The 17758-nt window shown below is 46.5% G+C and overlaps 1 protein-coding gene and 1 long non-coding RNA gene across 3 annotated transcripts in view; both read left to right on the forward strand.

The window, feature by feature from the left end:
* The first annotated feature begins 13481 nt into the window (after positions 1–13481).
* On the forward strand, positions 13482–14696 carry LOC131401658 (ral guanine nucleotide dissociation stimulator-like). The gene is made up of 3 exons (XM_058536905.1): positions 13482–13738; positions 13882–14283; positions 14659–14696. The coding sequence occupies exons 1-3, from the start codon at positions 13489–13491 to the stop codon at positions 14694–14696; spliced, it is 690 nt and encodes a 229-aa protein (XP_058392888.1). The 5' UTR covers positions 13482–13488.
* A 315-nt stretch (positions 14697–15011) lies between these two features.
* The window catches only part of LOC131401726 (uncharacterized), a 100722-nt gene continuing 97975 nt past the window's right edge, over positions 15012–17758 (forward strand). For both annotated transcript variants that reach the window (XR_009217899.1, XR_009217898.1), the window contains exons 1-3: positions 15012–15239; positions 16085–16154; positions 17666–17734. This is a non-coding gene — a long non-coding RNA (uncharacterized LOC131401726). The remainder of the gene's footprint in view (positions 15240–16084; positions 16155–17665; positions 17735–17758) is intronic.

The following is a 17758-nucleotide window of genomic DNA, read 5'->3' on the forward strand; positions in this document are numbered from 1 at the left end:
TTTTTTTAGTCTCTATTTCATTTATTTCTGCTCTAATTTTTATTATTTCCCTCATTCTGCTGACTTTAGGCTTCATTTGTTCTTCATTTTCTGATTCTATTAGGTGTAGTTTAAGGTTACTTATTTGGTATTTTTCTTGTTTGTTGTGGTGAGCTTGTATTGCTATGAATTTCCTTCTTAGAACTGCTTTTGCTGCATCCCATAAGAGTTGTTTTGTTGTCTTTTCATTTTCATTTGTCTTCAGGTATTTTTTTATTTCTCCTTTCATTTGTTCATTGATCCAATGTTTCTTCAGTCTTGTGTTCTTTAGTCTCCACATATTTGTAACTTCCCCATCTTTTGTCTTATAGATGATTTCAAGTGTCATAGCATTGTGGTCAGAAAAGAAGCTTGATATGATTTCAATCTTAAATTTATTCAGGCTTGCCTTGTTTCACAACATATGGTATATCTTTGAGAAGGTTCCATGTGCACTTAAGAAGAATGTGTATTCCGCTTTTTTGGGAGGGTATGCTCTATATATATCAAGTTCATCTGATCATAGGTTTCATTTAATTCCACTATTTACTTGTTGCCTTTCTATGCATGATCTATCCATGGATGTAAGTGGGATGTTCAGCTCCCCTGCTATTATCGTGTTGCTGTTAATTTCTCCCTTTAGGTCTATTGATAGTTGCTTTATATTCTTTTGTGGTGTTGCGTTAGGTGCATATAACTTTATAAGTGTTATGTCCTCTTGGTGGAAACTCCCCTTTATCATTATAAACTGCCCCCCTTTGTCTCTCATAGTCTTTTTCATCTTGAAGTCTGCTTTGTCTGATATAAGTATGGAAACACCTACTTTGTTTTACTTGCCATTTGCTTGGAGTATTGTCTCCCATCCCTTCATTCTGAGCCTGTTTGTTTTTAGTGCTGAGATGCGTTTCCGGGAGGCAGTGTATTGTTGGGTCTTGTTTTCTAATCCACCCCACAACTCTGTGTCTGTTGATTGGAGAATTCAATCGATTTACATTTAGAGTGATTATTGATACCTGAGGGCTTAATCCCACCTAATCTATATTTCCATTGTTTCTCTTCCTTTCTGTTTCGGACTGCTATTTCATTTTGGGGGTTTTCTGTGGAAATTTTCTCTTTTTTTATTATCTATGGCTCTGCTCTGATTCTTTGTTTGCTGGTTACTGTGAGGTTTGTATGAAGATCTCATAGATGACATAGTCCATCTTCTGAGAGCCTCTTATCTCCATTAGTCTAAGCAGGTTCGATCACTTTCCTCTTCTCCTTTTGAGTTATTGTTGTCACAAGTTATTCATTTTTGTGTTGTGCGTTTGTGACTATGCTGAAGTGTTTATAGTTACTTTTTATGCTTTCCTTCCATTCTTCTTTTAAGTTATAATTAAGTATTTGCTACCTTGTTGTGAAACAGAGCTGTAGCTTTCTGATTTTGTCTGTCTATTTATCTCTTTGCTCAAAGCTTTGTCGACATTTGTCTTCTTTTTGTTTCAGGTATGATGGCGTTCTTGATCATTGCTTGTATGGGATATCTAGTGACAATGAACTCCCTCAGCCTTTGTTCTTCTGGGAAAACTTTTATTTCTCCATTGTATCATAAGGATCATTTCACTGGATAGAGTATTCTTGGCTGAAAGTTTTTGTCTTTCAATATTTTTATTATATCATTCCATTCTTTCCTTGCCTGTAAAGTTTCTGCCAAGAAATAAGCTGAAAGCCTGATAGAGGTTCCTTTGTAGGTTACTTTCTTCTGTCTTGCTTCCCTTAATATTTTTTCTTTGTCATTGGCTTTTGTCAATTTTACTATTATATGACTTGGAGAAGGTCTTTTAGCATTGATGTTATTAGGCCTTCTGTTGGTTTCATGCACTTGTAAGTCCGGTTCTTCCCCGGGTTTGGAAAGTTCTCAGCCATTATTTCTTTTAACAAGCTTTCTGCTCCTTTCTCCCTCTTTTCTCCTTCTGTGATACGTATAATTCTTAGGTTGCTTTTATAATTGAGTCATATATTTCTCCAAGAATTCCTTCATTTTTTAAAAATCTGAGTCCTCTCCTCATCCACTGAAAACATTTCTGTATTTCTATCCTCTAAATCACTAATTCTTTCATCCATAATATCAGCTGTTTTTTAATGATTCTAGATTATTTTTGATCTCATTAATTATGTTTTTCATATCCAGAATTTCTGCTTTTCTTTTTTTTAATAGTTTCAGTTTCTTCGATGAAGTATTCCTTTTCCTCATTAATTTTATTCCTGAGTTCATCAAACTGTCTGAACATTCTTGTAACTTGGTGAGTTTCTTTAATGACAGTTATTTTGAATTCTCTGTGATTTAGATTGTAAATTTCTGTGACTTCAAGGTTCGTTTCTAGGGGCTTGTCATTTCCTTCTGCTCTGAATTGTTAGTGTAGTTTCTTATGGTCTTTGATGAACTAATCTTTTGCCTGCATATTTGTGGTAGTATCAGGTCACAGATTCCAACTGCTACCGCTGTGGGGGAAGCATGAGCTGTGTTTTTGATCCCACCCCATATGCTGGAAGTTGCGTTGGTACAGTGGGTGTTCCCATCCGCTGGGAAAGCATTCACACTGGGCTCAGAGCTGCAGCCACACGGAGGCACCTACCCAGTTGTGAGACCGCAGCACTACTATGGGTATTTGTGCCATCTGGGAAAGCATTTGCATGTGCGCATATATCTGCTGCTGCCTTTTCTCATGCTCATGCCCGCCTCTGTGCTTGGTGGGTGGGAATTCTTCACGGGTTCTGAGCACTGGCCAATCATTGGGACTGCAGTGGCATGGTGGGCTTTCCAATCATCCAGGAAAACATTCATTTGCGGGTCTAGGGCTGCCGCCAACACCTCCCAGAGTTGCACCAAGGCGCATTCCTAATTTTGGGGATGCAGCAGTACTATTGGCTCTCACTCCAACCTGGGAAGCACTCGGGTGTGTGCACAGTGTTGCCAGGGAAGGGTTGGGGATAAGAATGAATTAATATTACATGCAATGACAAACATAAATCTCAAAATAATCATGCTGAGTGAAAGAAGCCAGTAAAAAATGAGTACATAGTATATGATCCCATTTATAAAAATCCTTGGAAAATACAGGAAAATCTATAGGGACATATACCAGACATATACTGGTTACCTGATAATGAGAATATGTTTGCAAACGGCAGGGAAAGAGGAATTAAAATGAGCATGAGGAAATTTGGGGAGGATGGGCGTTCCTTTTCTTGATTGAGGTGATAGCTCAATATGTTATAATCAAAATGTATCAAATTGTTCACTTTAAATGTATGCAGTTTACTGTATGTCGTTAATACCTCAATTAAGTTAGAACATGTAGGGGAAAGAGAGGGAGAGAGAGCCAAGAGAGGAAAAAGGAAAGGAAAAGAAGGACTGAGGGTTAAAATTAAGTGGACAAAAGGAAGAGAGAGACACAGGAGGCATCGGGTCTCTGTGGCTTTGGCATCTCCTTCTCCTGGAGTCTCCCACACTAGGCAGCTGACTGGACCATTCTGATGTGCTCTCCTCACCTCACAAGTCACTGTCTGCTGGTGGAAGAAGGAGGGCGACTATGACCTCCAGTGACGATGCCTGGGCTATTACCTGCCTCATGGCGACCTACAGAAGCTGCCATGACTAGATCTGACTATATCTGAGGTCCCCCTTTCCCAGCTGGGGTCCAGAGGAGCTTGGCTGGAACAGAACGAAACCACATTGGACGGACTCAGGCTCCGAGCCTTTCTAGACTTGACCCCTGACTGGCTCACAAGGGACTAAGCTGAAAGGTTTCACCTTCCTTAAGTCCTGAAAGTGACTGCAACTTCTGTCCTGTGGTGTCACACCAGTTCATCCCTCAGGGACACCAGAATTAGTGAAACCAGCACAGACATTTCCATCATGTAAAATCGTATCCCCACTTCAGTGCAAGGTTTCTCTTCTTGGGAAACTTTGGAATATCCCTACCCTTGACTCTGTGCAGCCATCACACCCCTCTCGGTTCCTCCATATTCCTCCCCCACTGAAGGCCTGGCAGTCTCAGGTTCCCCTTTTCTGCTTCATTTTCTGAAGCTCAGAATCACCAGGCCTTCCAGATCAATCTCCCTCAATGGCTCCTCTCCCCACTCATGGGTCCTCCATGATGGGAAACAGGCCAAGATGGGATGATTGGGTCAGACATGACTCTGCAGTCACCTTGGGCCTTGGGAGCTGAAATGACTAGGTGTCTGGGAAGCCTGAATCCCAGAGTAACACCAAGGCTCTGGGAAGAGAGTATCTGCTCTGGATGTAAAAGTGAATAAAACACGTGGGGAGAAATCTGAGGGAAAAGAAAGAGTCTTTTTTCATCTTTCTCTCTACAGAGTCCAACTAGCCTCACAGCAGAGGCTCCCCAACAGGCAGCTCAGAGCAACCCAGACATGAGGCAGGCTGCGCTGTTCTGCCGTGGTTCTGTGGGTACAGATTACATTATCTGTACACACTGTGCAGACGACCACAGCTGAAGATACCCAAGGGCTGAGAATTAAAGTCACAATCATGCCACTCTCTCAGACTTTTTTGTGTGAGCTTCACATTCTCAATCTTAAGCAGTGATTCTCTGAGAATGCACACTCTGAGGATTATAATGATTAATAATATTAATATATTATTATTATACATTGCATACATTATACACTGTACATTATAATTATAAATTAATGTATAATTATTATTATACATTAATATATCATTATTATATATTACATTATTATGATATCATTATAATGGTTAATAATCTTTATCATAATTGACTATTTAATTTCTCCTAAGCAACATGACTGGCAAGATCTGAATGTACTATCTCAGTTACAGTCACAATATTTAGGGTTTTATTTCCATTTTAAGGTAAAGATGTGGAGCATCAGAAATATTAAATAACTTGAAAAAGAAGGAAAAAAAATACTACAAAGCTAAATTAAACACCTATTTGCACTATGTCTCAAAGAAAGAAAGATGTTATCTGACTTACAAATAGACTCAAAGTTGACCTCCCACAGGCCTGCAGTGAAAGAACCGGTAAAGAATGTACATCAGGAAGAAGAAATGTGAACCCAGGAAAACATAACAGGAGTCACAAGGAAAGGAAAAAAACCGTCTGTCTAATTTAGTATTAGTTTTAAAACAAGACATTAAAAACACATTCTAACCAAAAATCCAGATGATTACCACATGGAAGAATAGAGGAGAGAAGATTTAGGTAAAAAATAACTCATTTTTTAGGGAAGATATACATAGTAAGATACTCTACTATTAACACATTGCTCTCAGAAACTGATAAATCTGTGGGACAAAAGTAAGTAATGATAAAGAGGATTTGAAGAGTGCAACATACTCGATTAGAAAAATAGACAAATCCCAACACACTGGCTTATTGTGAGACTTGTGATGCTGAAAACAGTCGTTCTCCTGACAGCATGATACCGCAGTGGCATATCAATTTTCATGAATCAAATTTCCAACGCTTATAAATCTAAAAAAAGGGAAAATCCAGTATTTCATTGTATGCAACTAGTGATTCAACATGCAACAAATACCAGAAAAATAGAGACACAGAATTAGGTGTCTTTTTAGAGAAGACAGATATAACAGCTCTTTAGTGAAATGTTATGTTGGAATCTATTGCAATATTACATAAAAAGGACAATCCATTTGGACTAGGTATGTTTTCTCTGTGACTGTGAGGGCAAAACTCTAAGGAATTCCCTGACTGTGATAACTCTCTGTTGATCTTAAAATACAAATACATAACACTCAGGAAAGGAAAGGAAGGAAAGATCACATTTCTCTCCTCACCTGAAACCCAATCTCCTACCTCAGAAGCATCACTGTCTGTATCTTCTCTGTCATGCAAAGGAATCAAAGAAAAGAAAAATATTGGTATATATTAAAGTTTCAAGAGCTCAAAGCAAGAAAACCTAATGACCCCTGCAGAGACATTAATGTAGTGTGAACTCCATGTCATCTGCCCCGTCTTGTCTTTTATCACCGTATTTGTCCGGACGTCCTTCTTTGCCCCTCACTCTCCCTGCCTCACTAGCGAGTCTGTCTGCATCAGTGCTACCGCCAGTCTCTCTCTTGCCATCTTCACTTTCTCTTCCTGTTTCCTGATATCATCCTGAGTCACCAGAAGTTGTTTGCAAAGGAGCTGTGGGATGTACAGACCAGCTCCTGGGATCGTATCTGCTGAATCTGAAGACCAGGCAGGGGTGGGCATGGGACTGGAGTTCAGGCTACCTGCAAGCACACCTGGCAGGGATGCACCTGTGCAACTAGGTGAAAGATTCAGCAGGGCTTTGGCAAGGTCCAAAGGACTTAATGGTTCTTCTGCACTCTGCAGGCCTGGAGACCGTGCAGTTTCTTCTGCCAGCAGAGTTGTTGGGGCTGCTCCAACGTTTCCTCCCATTGACGGCATCTGACCTCGTTGCCAGGATAGGATGTGATTCTAGTAACTGGCCTCTTGAATATGTAACTGGACATCCTCAAAGGGATGGAGATGCTCAAACCAGGCTTTGTGTTGTATTGGTTTTCACAATCATGTCGCTTCCTCTGTGATGATTTGACCATCATACTTCTTTTCCTCTTATCCTATAAAAATAAATTATGAATGTGGATCAGAGTGATAAATGAAGCCTGCCTTCCCAGGACAATTATGTCAGTTGCCTTGTACTTCTACCCTCCCTCTCTCTCTGTGGGGATTAATCTGACCTGTGTCCTGGGACATCATCAGAGAGATTTGGGTCAAGAACAGAAAGCTCTAGGTCAAAACTCAGGACTACGGCAGGTCATTTCTTCTCCCCCATGTTGTTAGACACTTATGAGTATGACTTTATTCTCTTTTTGTCCTTGTCACTCTCAACAAGAAAATCTCTGGTGCTCCCTGTCAGGACACACGGTCCCCAGTCTTTTTCTAAATCCCAAATCATACCATTCTTCTGTACTATATGACTATTCATTTCATTAACCTATTGACCACTTGGTGTTCATAGCTCCATTAGAGTTTAAATCAGTAGTGAAATTATCATCCACCCCACTCCTAGTGACTCTTATTTGACAACTGTGAACATTAAATCTCAGTACAGAGAATGTATGTCTGAAAAAACTCAACTTCCAAATGGAGATTGTGCTGTAAGTGGAAAGTACACACTGGATTTATGAAACCCAGGAAAACAATGTAAACTCTCTCATTATTAAGTTTTGTATAGACTGCACCCACATTGATGATATCTTGGTTATAGTGGGTTAAAATATACTATTAAAATTAGTTTCACCTGTTTGCTTTAATTTTTTAAAATGTGGCTACTAAGAAAAAAAATTAAATTCTATAATATAGAGTGCTTAATGTTACTATTGGACAGTGCCGATGAAGCCATCAGTGAAAATAAATTCTAGAGAAAGTTGTTAGGGAAATTTTTTCCCTAGAAAAGGAGTCTACACTGGCCCACACTGCAAGATGCAGCAAAAAACTGTCATACACACACACACACACACACACACAAACACACAGACACTGACAGAATGAAAAAAACCTTTTCCTAGAGTCACCAATTCTCACATGGCATGAGGTTGCACTCCTACTTAGTCCTAAGTGGACTAATCTCAAGAAAGAAGGCAGAAGTCAAGGTAATTTACCAGTTAGGAAGATCTAAAACCAGAGACTAAAGCTCAAGATATGTGGTGAATTTCCTGTCGTGGCTTCTGTTATTAATTCAATATGTTAGGGAGACTTTTCCAAGGAGGGTTGTTTTAAAAAACACATTTTTTTACTATGTAAAAATAGACAGGCTATGTAAAGAATAATTACTCTAGCCAATCAATGAAAAGGAGATGATAGAACACGAATACCCTTATTATAAGTCACTACCGGATTAGAGAGTCAGGGAACAGCTGACATTGGGTTAATTTGGCCTTAATTAGGATGATTCTGATTTCATGACCGTCATATTGATTGTATTATGCTAGAACCTACGAAACTTGCCAGCCCCCCTACTATTTAACAACCAAGGCCCACCAACCAGACTAGTCCTTGCTGACACATTCCCTGCCTCCATCCTTTCTGACAACAACTGGAGGATTTTCCCCAAATCCCACTCTGTCCCTGCGCTCTTCTACCTGACCAAGGGCCAGGGAATCATTTTCTCCAAGGCTCAAGCTCTGCGTGTGCCCAGCTCTGGGGATGGCACTTCTCTCTCGAGTGAAAACAATGATCAGAACGCAGACCCTGTGAGCTGCAGCAATTGGATAAAGACTGGGGTTTGCTGACAGAAAAGAAACTTTAGTGGGCACGGTTACCAGGGTCCAAGAAGCCCCAGTGATTCCTCCAGGGAATGTGATGCAGGACAGAGCAGGAATGTCTGCTTGTGGTTTGGCTTGGGAATGTCTCTAGGATGACATAGGTGACATTGGTAATGCATTCGCCAATGTTGTTCATTCATTTATTCATCGTATGTCATGGAGTGCTTTCTGTGTACATCCAGACAACAGGCTCACCCTCTGGGGCTCACAGGCAGTGTCAGAAGAATTTCTAAATTGTATTTCTAATATATAAGTACAGCACTGGTAATACACTAGGTGTTCCAAGCATTTTCCAAACATTAACTCCTTTAATACTCTCCATAAACCTACAAAATATGTATGCTGATCATTATTGCCAACTGACAGATGAAGAAACTGAGGCACCAATCAGGTAAATAACTCAGTCAATACAAATATCTAGTAAGGGATTGAGCTGGAATTTGGACATGAGGAGTTAGCTCCATACTCTGTGCTCTTAACCACGATATTTACTCTCTAAAGACTTCACATCATGAAAAAATTTGATAAGTTATTCATTTTCTTGGTGCGTTGAGTAGCCACACTATTTTATCTGTGTCTGAAAAATAGAATACCTGTGTAGAAACTACTGCACATACACACTCAAATTACATCTACCAATGTCCCCAGTCCCTGAAAATTAATACAGAGAACATTTCAGAATGTTTCTTGCCCAGGTAGGGAGGACTCTGAGGAAATCTCAGTGTTACTGTAAGAAGCTGAGGACAGGCTGGGAATGGGTCTCAGGGGAAAGGTGTCCTCAGGAGTCACCATTGAATGACAACATTAATGGGAGGGTTTCAGCAGTGACTGAATTCAGGATATGGTGGTGTTTTAACCCGGTGCTTATCTTCTGGCTGTGGGTTTATGGTGATGCAGCACAGGGAGTGGGGATGGTTCACTGTGTTCTTGGGGAAACCAGACCCATGAAATAGAGGGAATGATGGTTTCCTTAAACAATGGATTTATGGTTGGGAAAAATTCGGCCTGGAAGAGACAGTCGTGTTCCTGGTATAACCAGAAGGAGTTGCCTCTGCATCAGCCAAAGCAGACAGCCCTTCCCCGTGCACTCATTTTATCTCAATGGGAGGAAGGAGGAGGAAATCATGTATTGCTCTTCTGGATGTAAGATCTGTGATGGTAGAGACTGTGCTAGGAGGTTCTGAAAGGCCTCTCTGAGGCATTTCAGACCTTTGCTGTGACCAGAATGACAAGTGTAAGCACCCCTGTGTATGTCTGGGAACACTTAGTGTGTCAAGGAGAAGGCTCCCTGATGCAGAGACTCACAGGAAGAAGCGAGTTTGACCAGGGAAGGTCAGAAATGTGGCCAGTGTGGCTGGAGGGAGTCTGAGAAGAGAGATTGAGGGGAGAGAGGAGGGTGATCAGGCTGGATCCGGGACATGGTAGACTGTTACTTTCTGTTCCTCTGTGACAACATTACTCCAAAACCTACCACCTATACAGTACAAATATACAACATCTCATAATTTCTGTGAGCCAAGCATCTGGCATGGCTTAGCTGGGTGCCTCTGCCTCAAAGTCTCTGTGAAGCAGGGTTGTGGTCTCAACAGGGCTCAAATGGGGGAGGATTCCCACCCAAGATCACTCCCATGGGTTTTGTCAGGATCCATTTGGACTCAGAGTCTGAGCTCCTGTCTGCCTGTTGGCTGGACACTCCCTCAGTTCTCTCCTAAGGAGCCTCCACATAGTGCAACTGAAAACATCAGCACTTGCATTCCCAGTTCTGGTGATTTGATAGAGAGTGATAGTAAGAGCGAGAAAGAGAGAGAGAGAGAGAGATGGAAACAGAAGGAGGGAGGTAAGTAGGGAACCCAAGTAAGTCAGTAAGCAGGAATTGACAGATGTTTTGTAATTAAAACTTGGAAGTGACATCCCATCACCTTGGCTGTGTTCTGTTGTTCAGAAGCCAGATACTGACCACTTAGTGATGACAAAAGGATGTGCACTTCAGGAGGCAGGGAGCATTGGGTCCATTGTGGAGGTTGCCCACCACATAGGCCAACGTGAGGCACCTGGGACTGATTCTGAGTAAAACAGGGGACCGTGGAAGGGTTAATGACAGTGGATCACAATGTCTGAATTTCCTTTAATTTCAACCCCTTCAGGATGCAGACCTGAAAATGAGGCCCAGAGGGGCAGTGACTTTCACAAGATCACACATCTGGAACCCAGAGAAGTTCTGACTGGTACTCTATGTGATGTCCTACTCCTTCTTGTACTTCCTCCATCTCTAAGTGTGTACATTAGACACATGTGACACCAGCCCACAGGTGTTGTACGTATTATCACATGTACCCTGACAAGGTCCCTAGGAAGCTGTTTTTAGCCCAATCCTCATTGTGCAGCTTGGGAGACTGGACAGATCTTGAGAGGCACAGCAGCTTTTCCAGGACACTGAACTAGTAGGAAAAAAGAGGTCTGACTTCAGCTCTGTCTCCTCAAAGCTGGCCCCCTGGATCCACTCCCAAGGAGCTGTGGAGAGGGTGGTGATGGGTATTTGTGTACAGTGATGGAGATGACATGGGCAAGCAGGGAGAGCAGCCAACAGCCTAGAGGGGCTTTTGGGTTGGTCTGATTGAATGAAGGGGCCAAATAATAGAACCTTCAATAAGTGACGTCACTTCCTTGGTGACAGCCCCCAACAAAACTTAGAACTCTGGTTTCCAGGCACCCACATTGTAATCACAGCCTCCTTTCCAGTTCATTTGAGTGGAGACACTCGACACAGCAGGATGTTCTCATGTTGTTCCGTGACTTTCCGAAGCTCTGGCCCCAGGAAAGCCCAGAATGAGAGCATGTTAAGTTGCTTTAGACATTGGCTCAGCCCTCACCTCGAATGTCTGTGGCCTTTTGGCAGGAGGAACCATCAGGTAACAGTGTGGGCCATGGCAGGCCACTCTAGGTCAGGCCAGAACTGTGATCCCAAAAGGACAGCCCCACACCCATTAACACTCATTGTGTGTGTGTTTGTGTGTGTGTGTGAGGTGGAGTTAGGGAAGCTGGGGATGAGGAGGACCCAGCCTGGGCAGGAGCAGTAAGCTAGATGGTGGGAGTCGGGCAATGTGTCATGTTCATACTCAATATCTTGGCTGCAGGAGAGTCAGGTGAGTGCTGGGGACCAAGTTCCTCTGTCTGCATGTGAATCCCGGGCCCTCAAGGTGTCCTCGCATTCCTTCCCTGGTGGAGTCTATGCAGATTCCCCTCTGTGCCTGATCTTTGGCGGGGTTTCCCCCTGTGGAAAAGTCCAGGCAGACCCCTGATCCCTCCTGGCCTGAATGCTGGGCACTGTCACTGCAGAGCTGCACCCAAGAGATGGTCGAGGAGCTGGTGGATGGCTTCCAGCTCACCCTCTCCCTGGAGAGAACACAAGTGCACCAGTCCATCAATGACCAGGGCTGCTCTGAGGTGAGTGTGGGTGCAGACGTGTCTTCACACCCAGGAGTCTGAGATGACCAAGGCAGTGCTAGAATGCAGACTTAAATCTGAGAACCCCCTGGGCTCCCCACCCCCATAATTTTCTCACTAGAGTACCCCACAGTCCCACTCCCAAAGGAATCTGGACCTTCACTCCTCCCCACCAGCTACACAGGAGGGTAGAAAGTCACCTCATTCTTCCTGGTGGTTCACTGTGATATCACTGACTGTATGTCCCTCCTCCTCTCCCCCAGTGTGAGGATGAGTTCACTGTGAATTTAAATGAGGCCTGCAGGATGCGTGCCCTCCAGGCAGCATGATGGAGAAGCTGACAGGGTCCATGGCATCAGCTTTCCTGAGTAGGAACATCTCCAGCTTCACCACCTTCATGATCAACTACTCGACCTTAGACATATCCCACCGGGTCCTGGACCAGCTGTTTACTAGCTGAGTAGCCACTCCCTCCTCAGCACAGTGGTGACTCTGCCCACTGCCAGCTGTGTACCTTGGGCAAATCCTCACATCTCTCTGAGCCTCAGTTTGCTCTTCTGAAAAGTTGGGGGGGAGGATAAATTTCATGGTGATCTTGTAGGGACTAATGGGATCAGCAATGGCAGGTGCTTACCTGGTGCCTAGATCTGCAGAGAGGGCTGTGGACGTGCTGTGGTTGTCCATGGTGTTTATTTTTCTCTTCCCCGTGAAAAATAGTCTGCCTCACTGATCTCTAGGATGTGTTTTTTCTGAGTGTGGTAAAGCACATGGAAAGCACCCTGTCAAGGAGTTGAGATTCCATCCAGCTGGTCCTGATCCTTTTCTTTGGGGTAGCCAATTAAGGATCTCTGGGGCAGCAGAGAGGCCCTAGGCCCACTCAAGTGTCTGGGATGGTCTGGCTGGACTTCATTCATTCAAGTGTGTAGATTAAGCACCTACTACATGCAGGACATTTGGAGACACTTAGTAAAGTCAGTGAATGAAGGAGACACAATGGCTGTGGCTCAATTGTCGTCTGAGAGTCAGACAGTGACATTAGACATCTTTCGCAGTTCCTGTCTTCCATGGTACATCCCAAGTGATGCCCTGATAGCCTCCTGTATAGCTGGAGGCATCTTCCTTTATTCCAACCAGGAGGGCAGAGCACAGGCCCATGTAAAAAAGTGCGTGGTCTTTGGGTCCAGAAGAAGGGCCTCCTGTCTCTACAGAACAAGATATGGAGGGAGAGATGGGGGCTTTGGCTGGGGTGGGCCTGTCAGAAACTTGCGTCTCACACATCTTTTGATTCCCAAGGGAAGGCTGAGGTCTGGTGGCTTCCACTCCAGGAGGACAGGAGTCAAAGAGCTCTGGATGGGTGCCAGGACCCCTGGGAAGCAGAGGGGTGTCTAGGCTGAGTTGTCTCCAAGAGACCCATTCCCATCACACACTCATCTTAATCTACCTCCTCTTCTCCCTATCCACCTCTTCTGACCACCACCTCCAGGCCCAAGACAGGAGATCTGTGAACAACCCGCTCAAAAACCGGCCTCTTCTCAATCCCGTTGCACAAGTACATGGAGGGCTGGGCTGGGCTGTGTCCCGGCCCTTCAGGAGAAGAGTGTCAGCAGGAAGAGAGTCATGTCAGGCTCTGTGTTCAACGTGCTGTATGAGCAGGGGCTTATCCCCAGGATGGGAAGGGGCAGACATCGGTGCCTTGAATGAGAAGTGTGGAGGGAAAGGCCAGGCCTCTGACTCTGTTGCCAAATTGCCTCCCCCAGTGCCATCTCTTCTCTGGTGGGAACCTGCCTGGACCCAGGGCAGGATTTCTGGAAACCCCTGCACTTTCCCTGTTTCAGGATGAAGCTGACCTCTCTGCATCTCAGCTTGCCTGGCTCGGAGCTGGGGACCACGCCTACTTTCTCCAGGTCCAGCTGGAGCATCCAAGGCCCATTGAGGAAGAACTGGAAAGTGATGAAACTGCAGTATGGGAAGATGATTTGCAGGGTCTTCAAAGGCTAAGTTCCCTTAAAGGCAGTGGAGTCTTTCCTGGCTTTGACAGGGACCGGGGAAGTCAGCTACTTGAGTGAAACTGTTTCTTTCTCCTGCTGCAGTATCATGTCCAGAGCTCCCTCCAGCTCCAGAGCCAGAGCAAGGGCCAGCTCCACGGCTAGATCCAGCTCCAGCTCTTGTTCCACCACCTGTGCTAGAGCTGGAGCCAGTGTCACCTCCATCAGTCCCTCCAGGGCCAGAGCCACCACCAACATCAGCTCCAGCCCCAGTGCCAGCTCCTGAGCTGGAGCCAGCTGGACCATTGGCTCCAGGGAGAATCCTCACTCCAACTGGAGAGATAACAGCAGAGCCAGATCCAGCCCCAGAGCCCACCTGCCGCTGGGATGTGACCAGCAAGAACCTGCTGAAGGAGGAGAAGCCTGACTTCTTGGAGTTTCTTCCCAGGCTGTTGGCAGAGCAGTTGACACTGATTTACGTGGTGAACAGCCGGGAACTCACGGCAGGTGGGGTCGGCCTTCCCTGTGCCATGAGCTGCCCCACACCTGTCATTTCCTGATCCAGAATCCCATGATCTTGGTCCAGCTTCCCTGCTTACCCTCATGTGACCTGAGCAGCTTTCTTAACTCCCAAGCCTTTGCTGTCCTCATGTGGACAGTAGAGATGGACACTGAGAGCAGCTGCCATGCAGACTGGCTGTGCAGATGGACGAGGTGGAGCAGAGAGGAAGTTGGGCAGAGTCTGCGCTTTGGTGGGGGAGGGGAGCACACTGAAGTGCTGTCTCGTCCTTGGGTAGTTCACTCATTTGACCAGGAGGCCTCAACAGCCTCAGCACTAATAAGCACCTCATGTGTACATGACTGCAAGGCACACAAACAAAGACTGTGGTTTTTGCTGCCTTGGGAAAATGTGCATCTGAAAGAGGAGTCAGACCCCAGGATGGTCAGATTGGGTGGGAGATGCCCCTAGAGACGGTCAAGCAGGAGCCGAGTTCTGGTGCTTGGAGGAAGTGAGACTGGGCGGCGAACAAATGTCACTTCCCGGCGCCACAGTATCGGGTCCTGGGTCATCCTGTGCTGGGTACCCTCAGGGGACACAGGCAACACCCAGGGACTCCCACAAGCCTCAGGCCACATTCTCAGCTTCCTGAGTTCTAGCTCTCACCACTGACCCGGCCTGGGACTGGGGGCTGCGGACACTGAGCTGGGCTGTGCCAGGGCTGGGTGAGATGCCCTGTCCTCCCCAGGAGCTCTTCAAGAAAGTGATGCCCCACGACTTCCTGGACTCCATCTGGTCCCAGTGTGACAAAAGGGGCAATGAACACCTGACACCCACCATCCATGCCACCACGACCCACTTTAACAGAGTGGTCGAATGTGTCGTCACCACCTGCATTGGGGACCCGAGCATGACGGCCTAGGACAGGGCCAGGGTGGTGGAGCTCTGGATCCAGGTGGCCAAGGTAAGATGTGGGAGGCCCAGAGAGCCCCTCTCTGGAGTCAGGGGAACTGCCCCTTCTCCGTTCTCAGCTCTCATGTTTGAAGTCTGTGGTCTGAGTCTTTGCACAATTATTAGGCCCCTCTTGCCAGTGCCTCAATGACCTGACTCCTGGTCCCAGTGGTGGGAATCTCACCCCTTCCTGGGCTCCTTCCTTGCCTTGAGCTAAAATCCTCCTCCCTGGAAGTATTCTTCATCAGCTTCCAGCTGTGCCTTTCCCGGGTTCCCTGAGCTGCTGTGTCATCCAGGAAAGGAGACGTCAATGAGGCGACAGAAGCCAGAGGAAGCAGGGCTCCAGCTCCCCCTCACAGCTCATTCTCTTCCCTTCCCCAGAAATACCAGGGCCTGAGCACCACCTTGGTGGACCAGACACCCCCCACAGGGCTAGCATTGCCCTTCTGTCAGTTGGGACCTCCTGGGAGACAGCAAACCCTGGCGATAGGGTCTGACATGGTTGGGAGGCTTGGAGTCTTTCTGAAAACTTAAGCCAGTTGTTCTGCTTCAGGAATCAGTTTCCCTAAGTGACAGATCCTGGCTTGAGCCAAATTGAAGATTTTCAAGTGTTTTCAACAACAGAACTCTCTGTCTACATGTAATTAAGACTGTTTAAAACACATCTGCTGAGAAGATAAGAGAATGGAGGCCCCAGGTGACAATAGGAGAGCCCCCTCCCCAGTCCCAGACACCTTAGGGCTCAGAGGACACAGTGAAAACGCTCATCCAGGCTGTCTGGATCTTCTGGGTTTTCAAACAAAAGGGATTTACCCTCAAACCACTCCACAGTGTCTCTTTCCTTTTTTCCCTCCTCAGGAAGAACTGTACAAAACTTAAAAAATTGATGAAAACAAGCCAGCGGGAGAGCAGGAAGCTGCTCAAGGAGGTGAGTGGAGGCTGGAGATCTGGAAGGAGGGGAGGTGAGGTGGGGAGGGACAAGGCAGGATGTGCTTTGGGAAGTTTTTCACTTAAGGTTCCCTGAGAAATAACGGTCTGTCTTGTCCAGCTTGACAGGAAGCGGGGGGTGTGAGCTTCAGGGGCAGGTGGGGACTTTTTGGGGAAGGAGGCCTTGGTCACGGGATACAGTGATGTCGGCTGGACTGTTCCAGGAGGTGAGGAGCTGGCAGAATGAGCAGGTCTCTGGCTTCCATGCGGACCCATCAGCTGGCCCTCTTCCTCCAGGCTGGCAGGTGGATGGAGTGGGTGGGGGTTCCTTTCTTCCTACAGCAGCCCAGCCTGTCCTCAGGAAGCCAGGCCCCTGATGCTCCTTCTGTCTTCACTGCACCTCACAGGGGTGGGCACTCTGCCTGTCCCAAGGATGGGCACTGTGAGGTCACACAAGTCTTGTGGACACAGGGGCTGCCCAGCCTTGGGCCAAATGGTGGATCTGGGACAGAACTGTGTGCTCTCTGTGACTGTGCACTCTAGCCAGATAGTGGTCACTGCTGACAAACCAGTGAGTCTCGCCCGGTGCCTTGTTGACAAGGATATGCCCCAGATGGCAATGAGAATTATCGGGGAACCTACAGATTCTTAATGGACCTTCCTGACAGGACATTAGAAGTTTCCAAGTAAAAAAGGATGCACATGTCACCATTACACAGTGCTGTGGTAACCCCCTACACTGTCACTCAGATGTGGCACAAGGGGGATCCTTCCTGAGTGAATAAAAGAGGAGTTCTGTGCAGGGTCCATCATGAGGGGATCCTAGAGAGCTGAGGCCTTTGGCATGGCCTCAGGTCCAGCCTGGTATCAGAGAATCCCAGGGGGCTGGAAAACACAGAATCCACTTGGATAGGACCCTGAAACACCTTGCGCCTCCCAATCCATGGCTCAGGCTGACTGAGGGCCTCAACACACCCCGAGAGTCCAGAGGACAGGACCTTGGTCAGAGGTGTGTCTGGAGGAGGAGTGAAGGCCGGGGGCCAGGCCCTTTGGCTGGGAGGGGAGACGGTCTCCTCTGTGCGCCCCTGAGCAAGTCACTGCCCCTCTGTGGGCCTCAGTCTCCTCATCTGGGAAATGGAAGGAGATGATCTGTGGTGCAAGCCTCATAGGTGTGATGAGGTACAAGGGGGAGAGGAATGTGCAGGAGCTTTGTGCTCCTCCTCCTCGAGGGGGGAGGGGAGAGTACTGACAGTCAGATGACACTGAGTCCTCAGGGGACCCTTGGAGGCATGGGAGTCCTCCTCACACTTTCCTGATGAGGAGAGAAGCTTAGGGGCCTTGGCAGGCCTGAGGGCACAGAGGAGGGAGTGTTGGAGCTGGGAATGATCTGGAATCAGAGCACTCTGGAATGGGATCAGTCATAGACACCAGATGTCCAGGGTCCAGGATCAGGTGCCTGGGAGACACGGGGAAGGGAGCATGGCCTCCCTGCGCCTCTCATTGACCCTGCAGGAGGTGACCTCTGTGTGGGCCACCTTAGAGATGGATCCCCAAGGAGCCCAGGAGAGGCAGCAGCAGCAGGTGATGGGGCCTGAGGGGGAGGGT

This window comes from Diceros bicornis (assembly GCF_020826845.1).
Source record: "Diceros bicornis minor isolate mBicDic1 chromosome 13 unlocalized genomic scaffold, mDicBic1.mat.cur SUPER_13_unloc_1, whole genome shotgun sequence".
NCBI lineage: Eukaryota > Metazoa > Chordata > Mammalia > Perissodactyla > Rhinocerotidae > Diceros > Diceros bicornis.

Excerpts from the sequence above, each read along its gene's own strand:
- LOC131401658 (XM_058536905.1), top strand. The coding sequence starts at position 13,489 with ATGAGAAGTGTGGAGGGAAAGGCCAGGCCTCTGACTCTGTTGCCAAAT. Across the intron at positions 13,739-13,881 it reads CATTGAGGAAGAACTGGAAA|TATCATGTCCAGAGCTCCCT; the intron begins GTGATGAAACTG and ends CTCCTGCTGCAG. Across the intron at positions 14,284-14,658 it reads CAGCCGGGAACTCACGGCAG|ACTGTGGTTTTTGCTGCCTT; the intron begins GTGGGGTCGGCC and ends ACACAAACAAAG.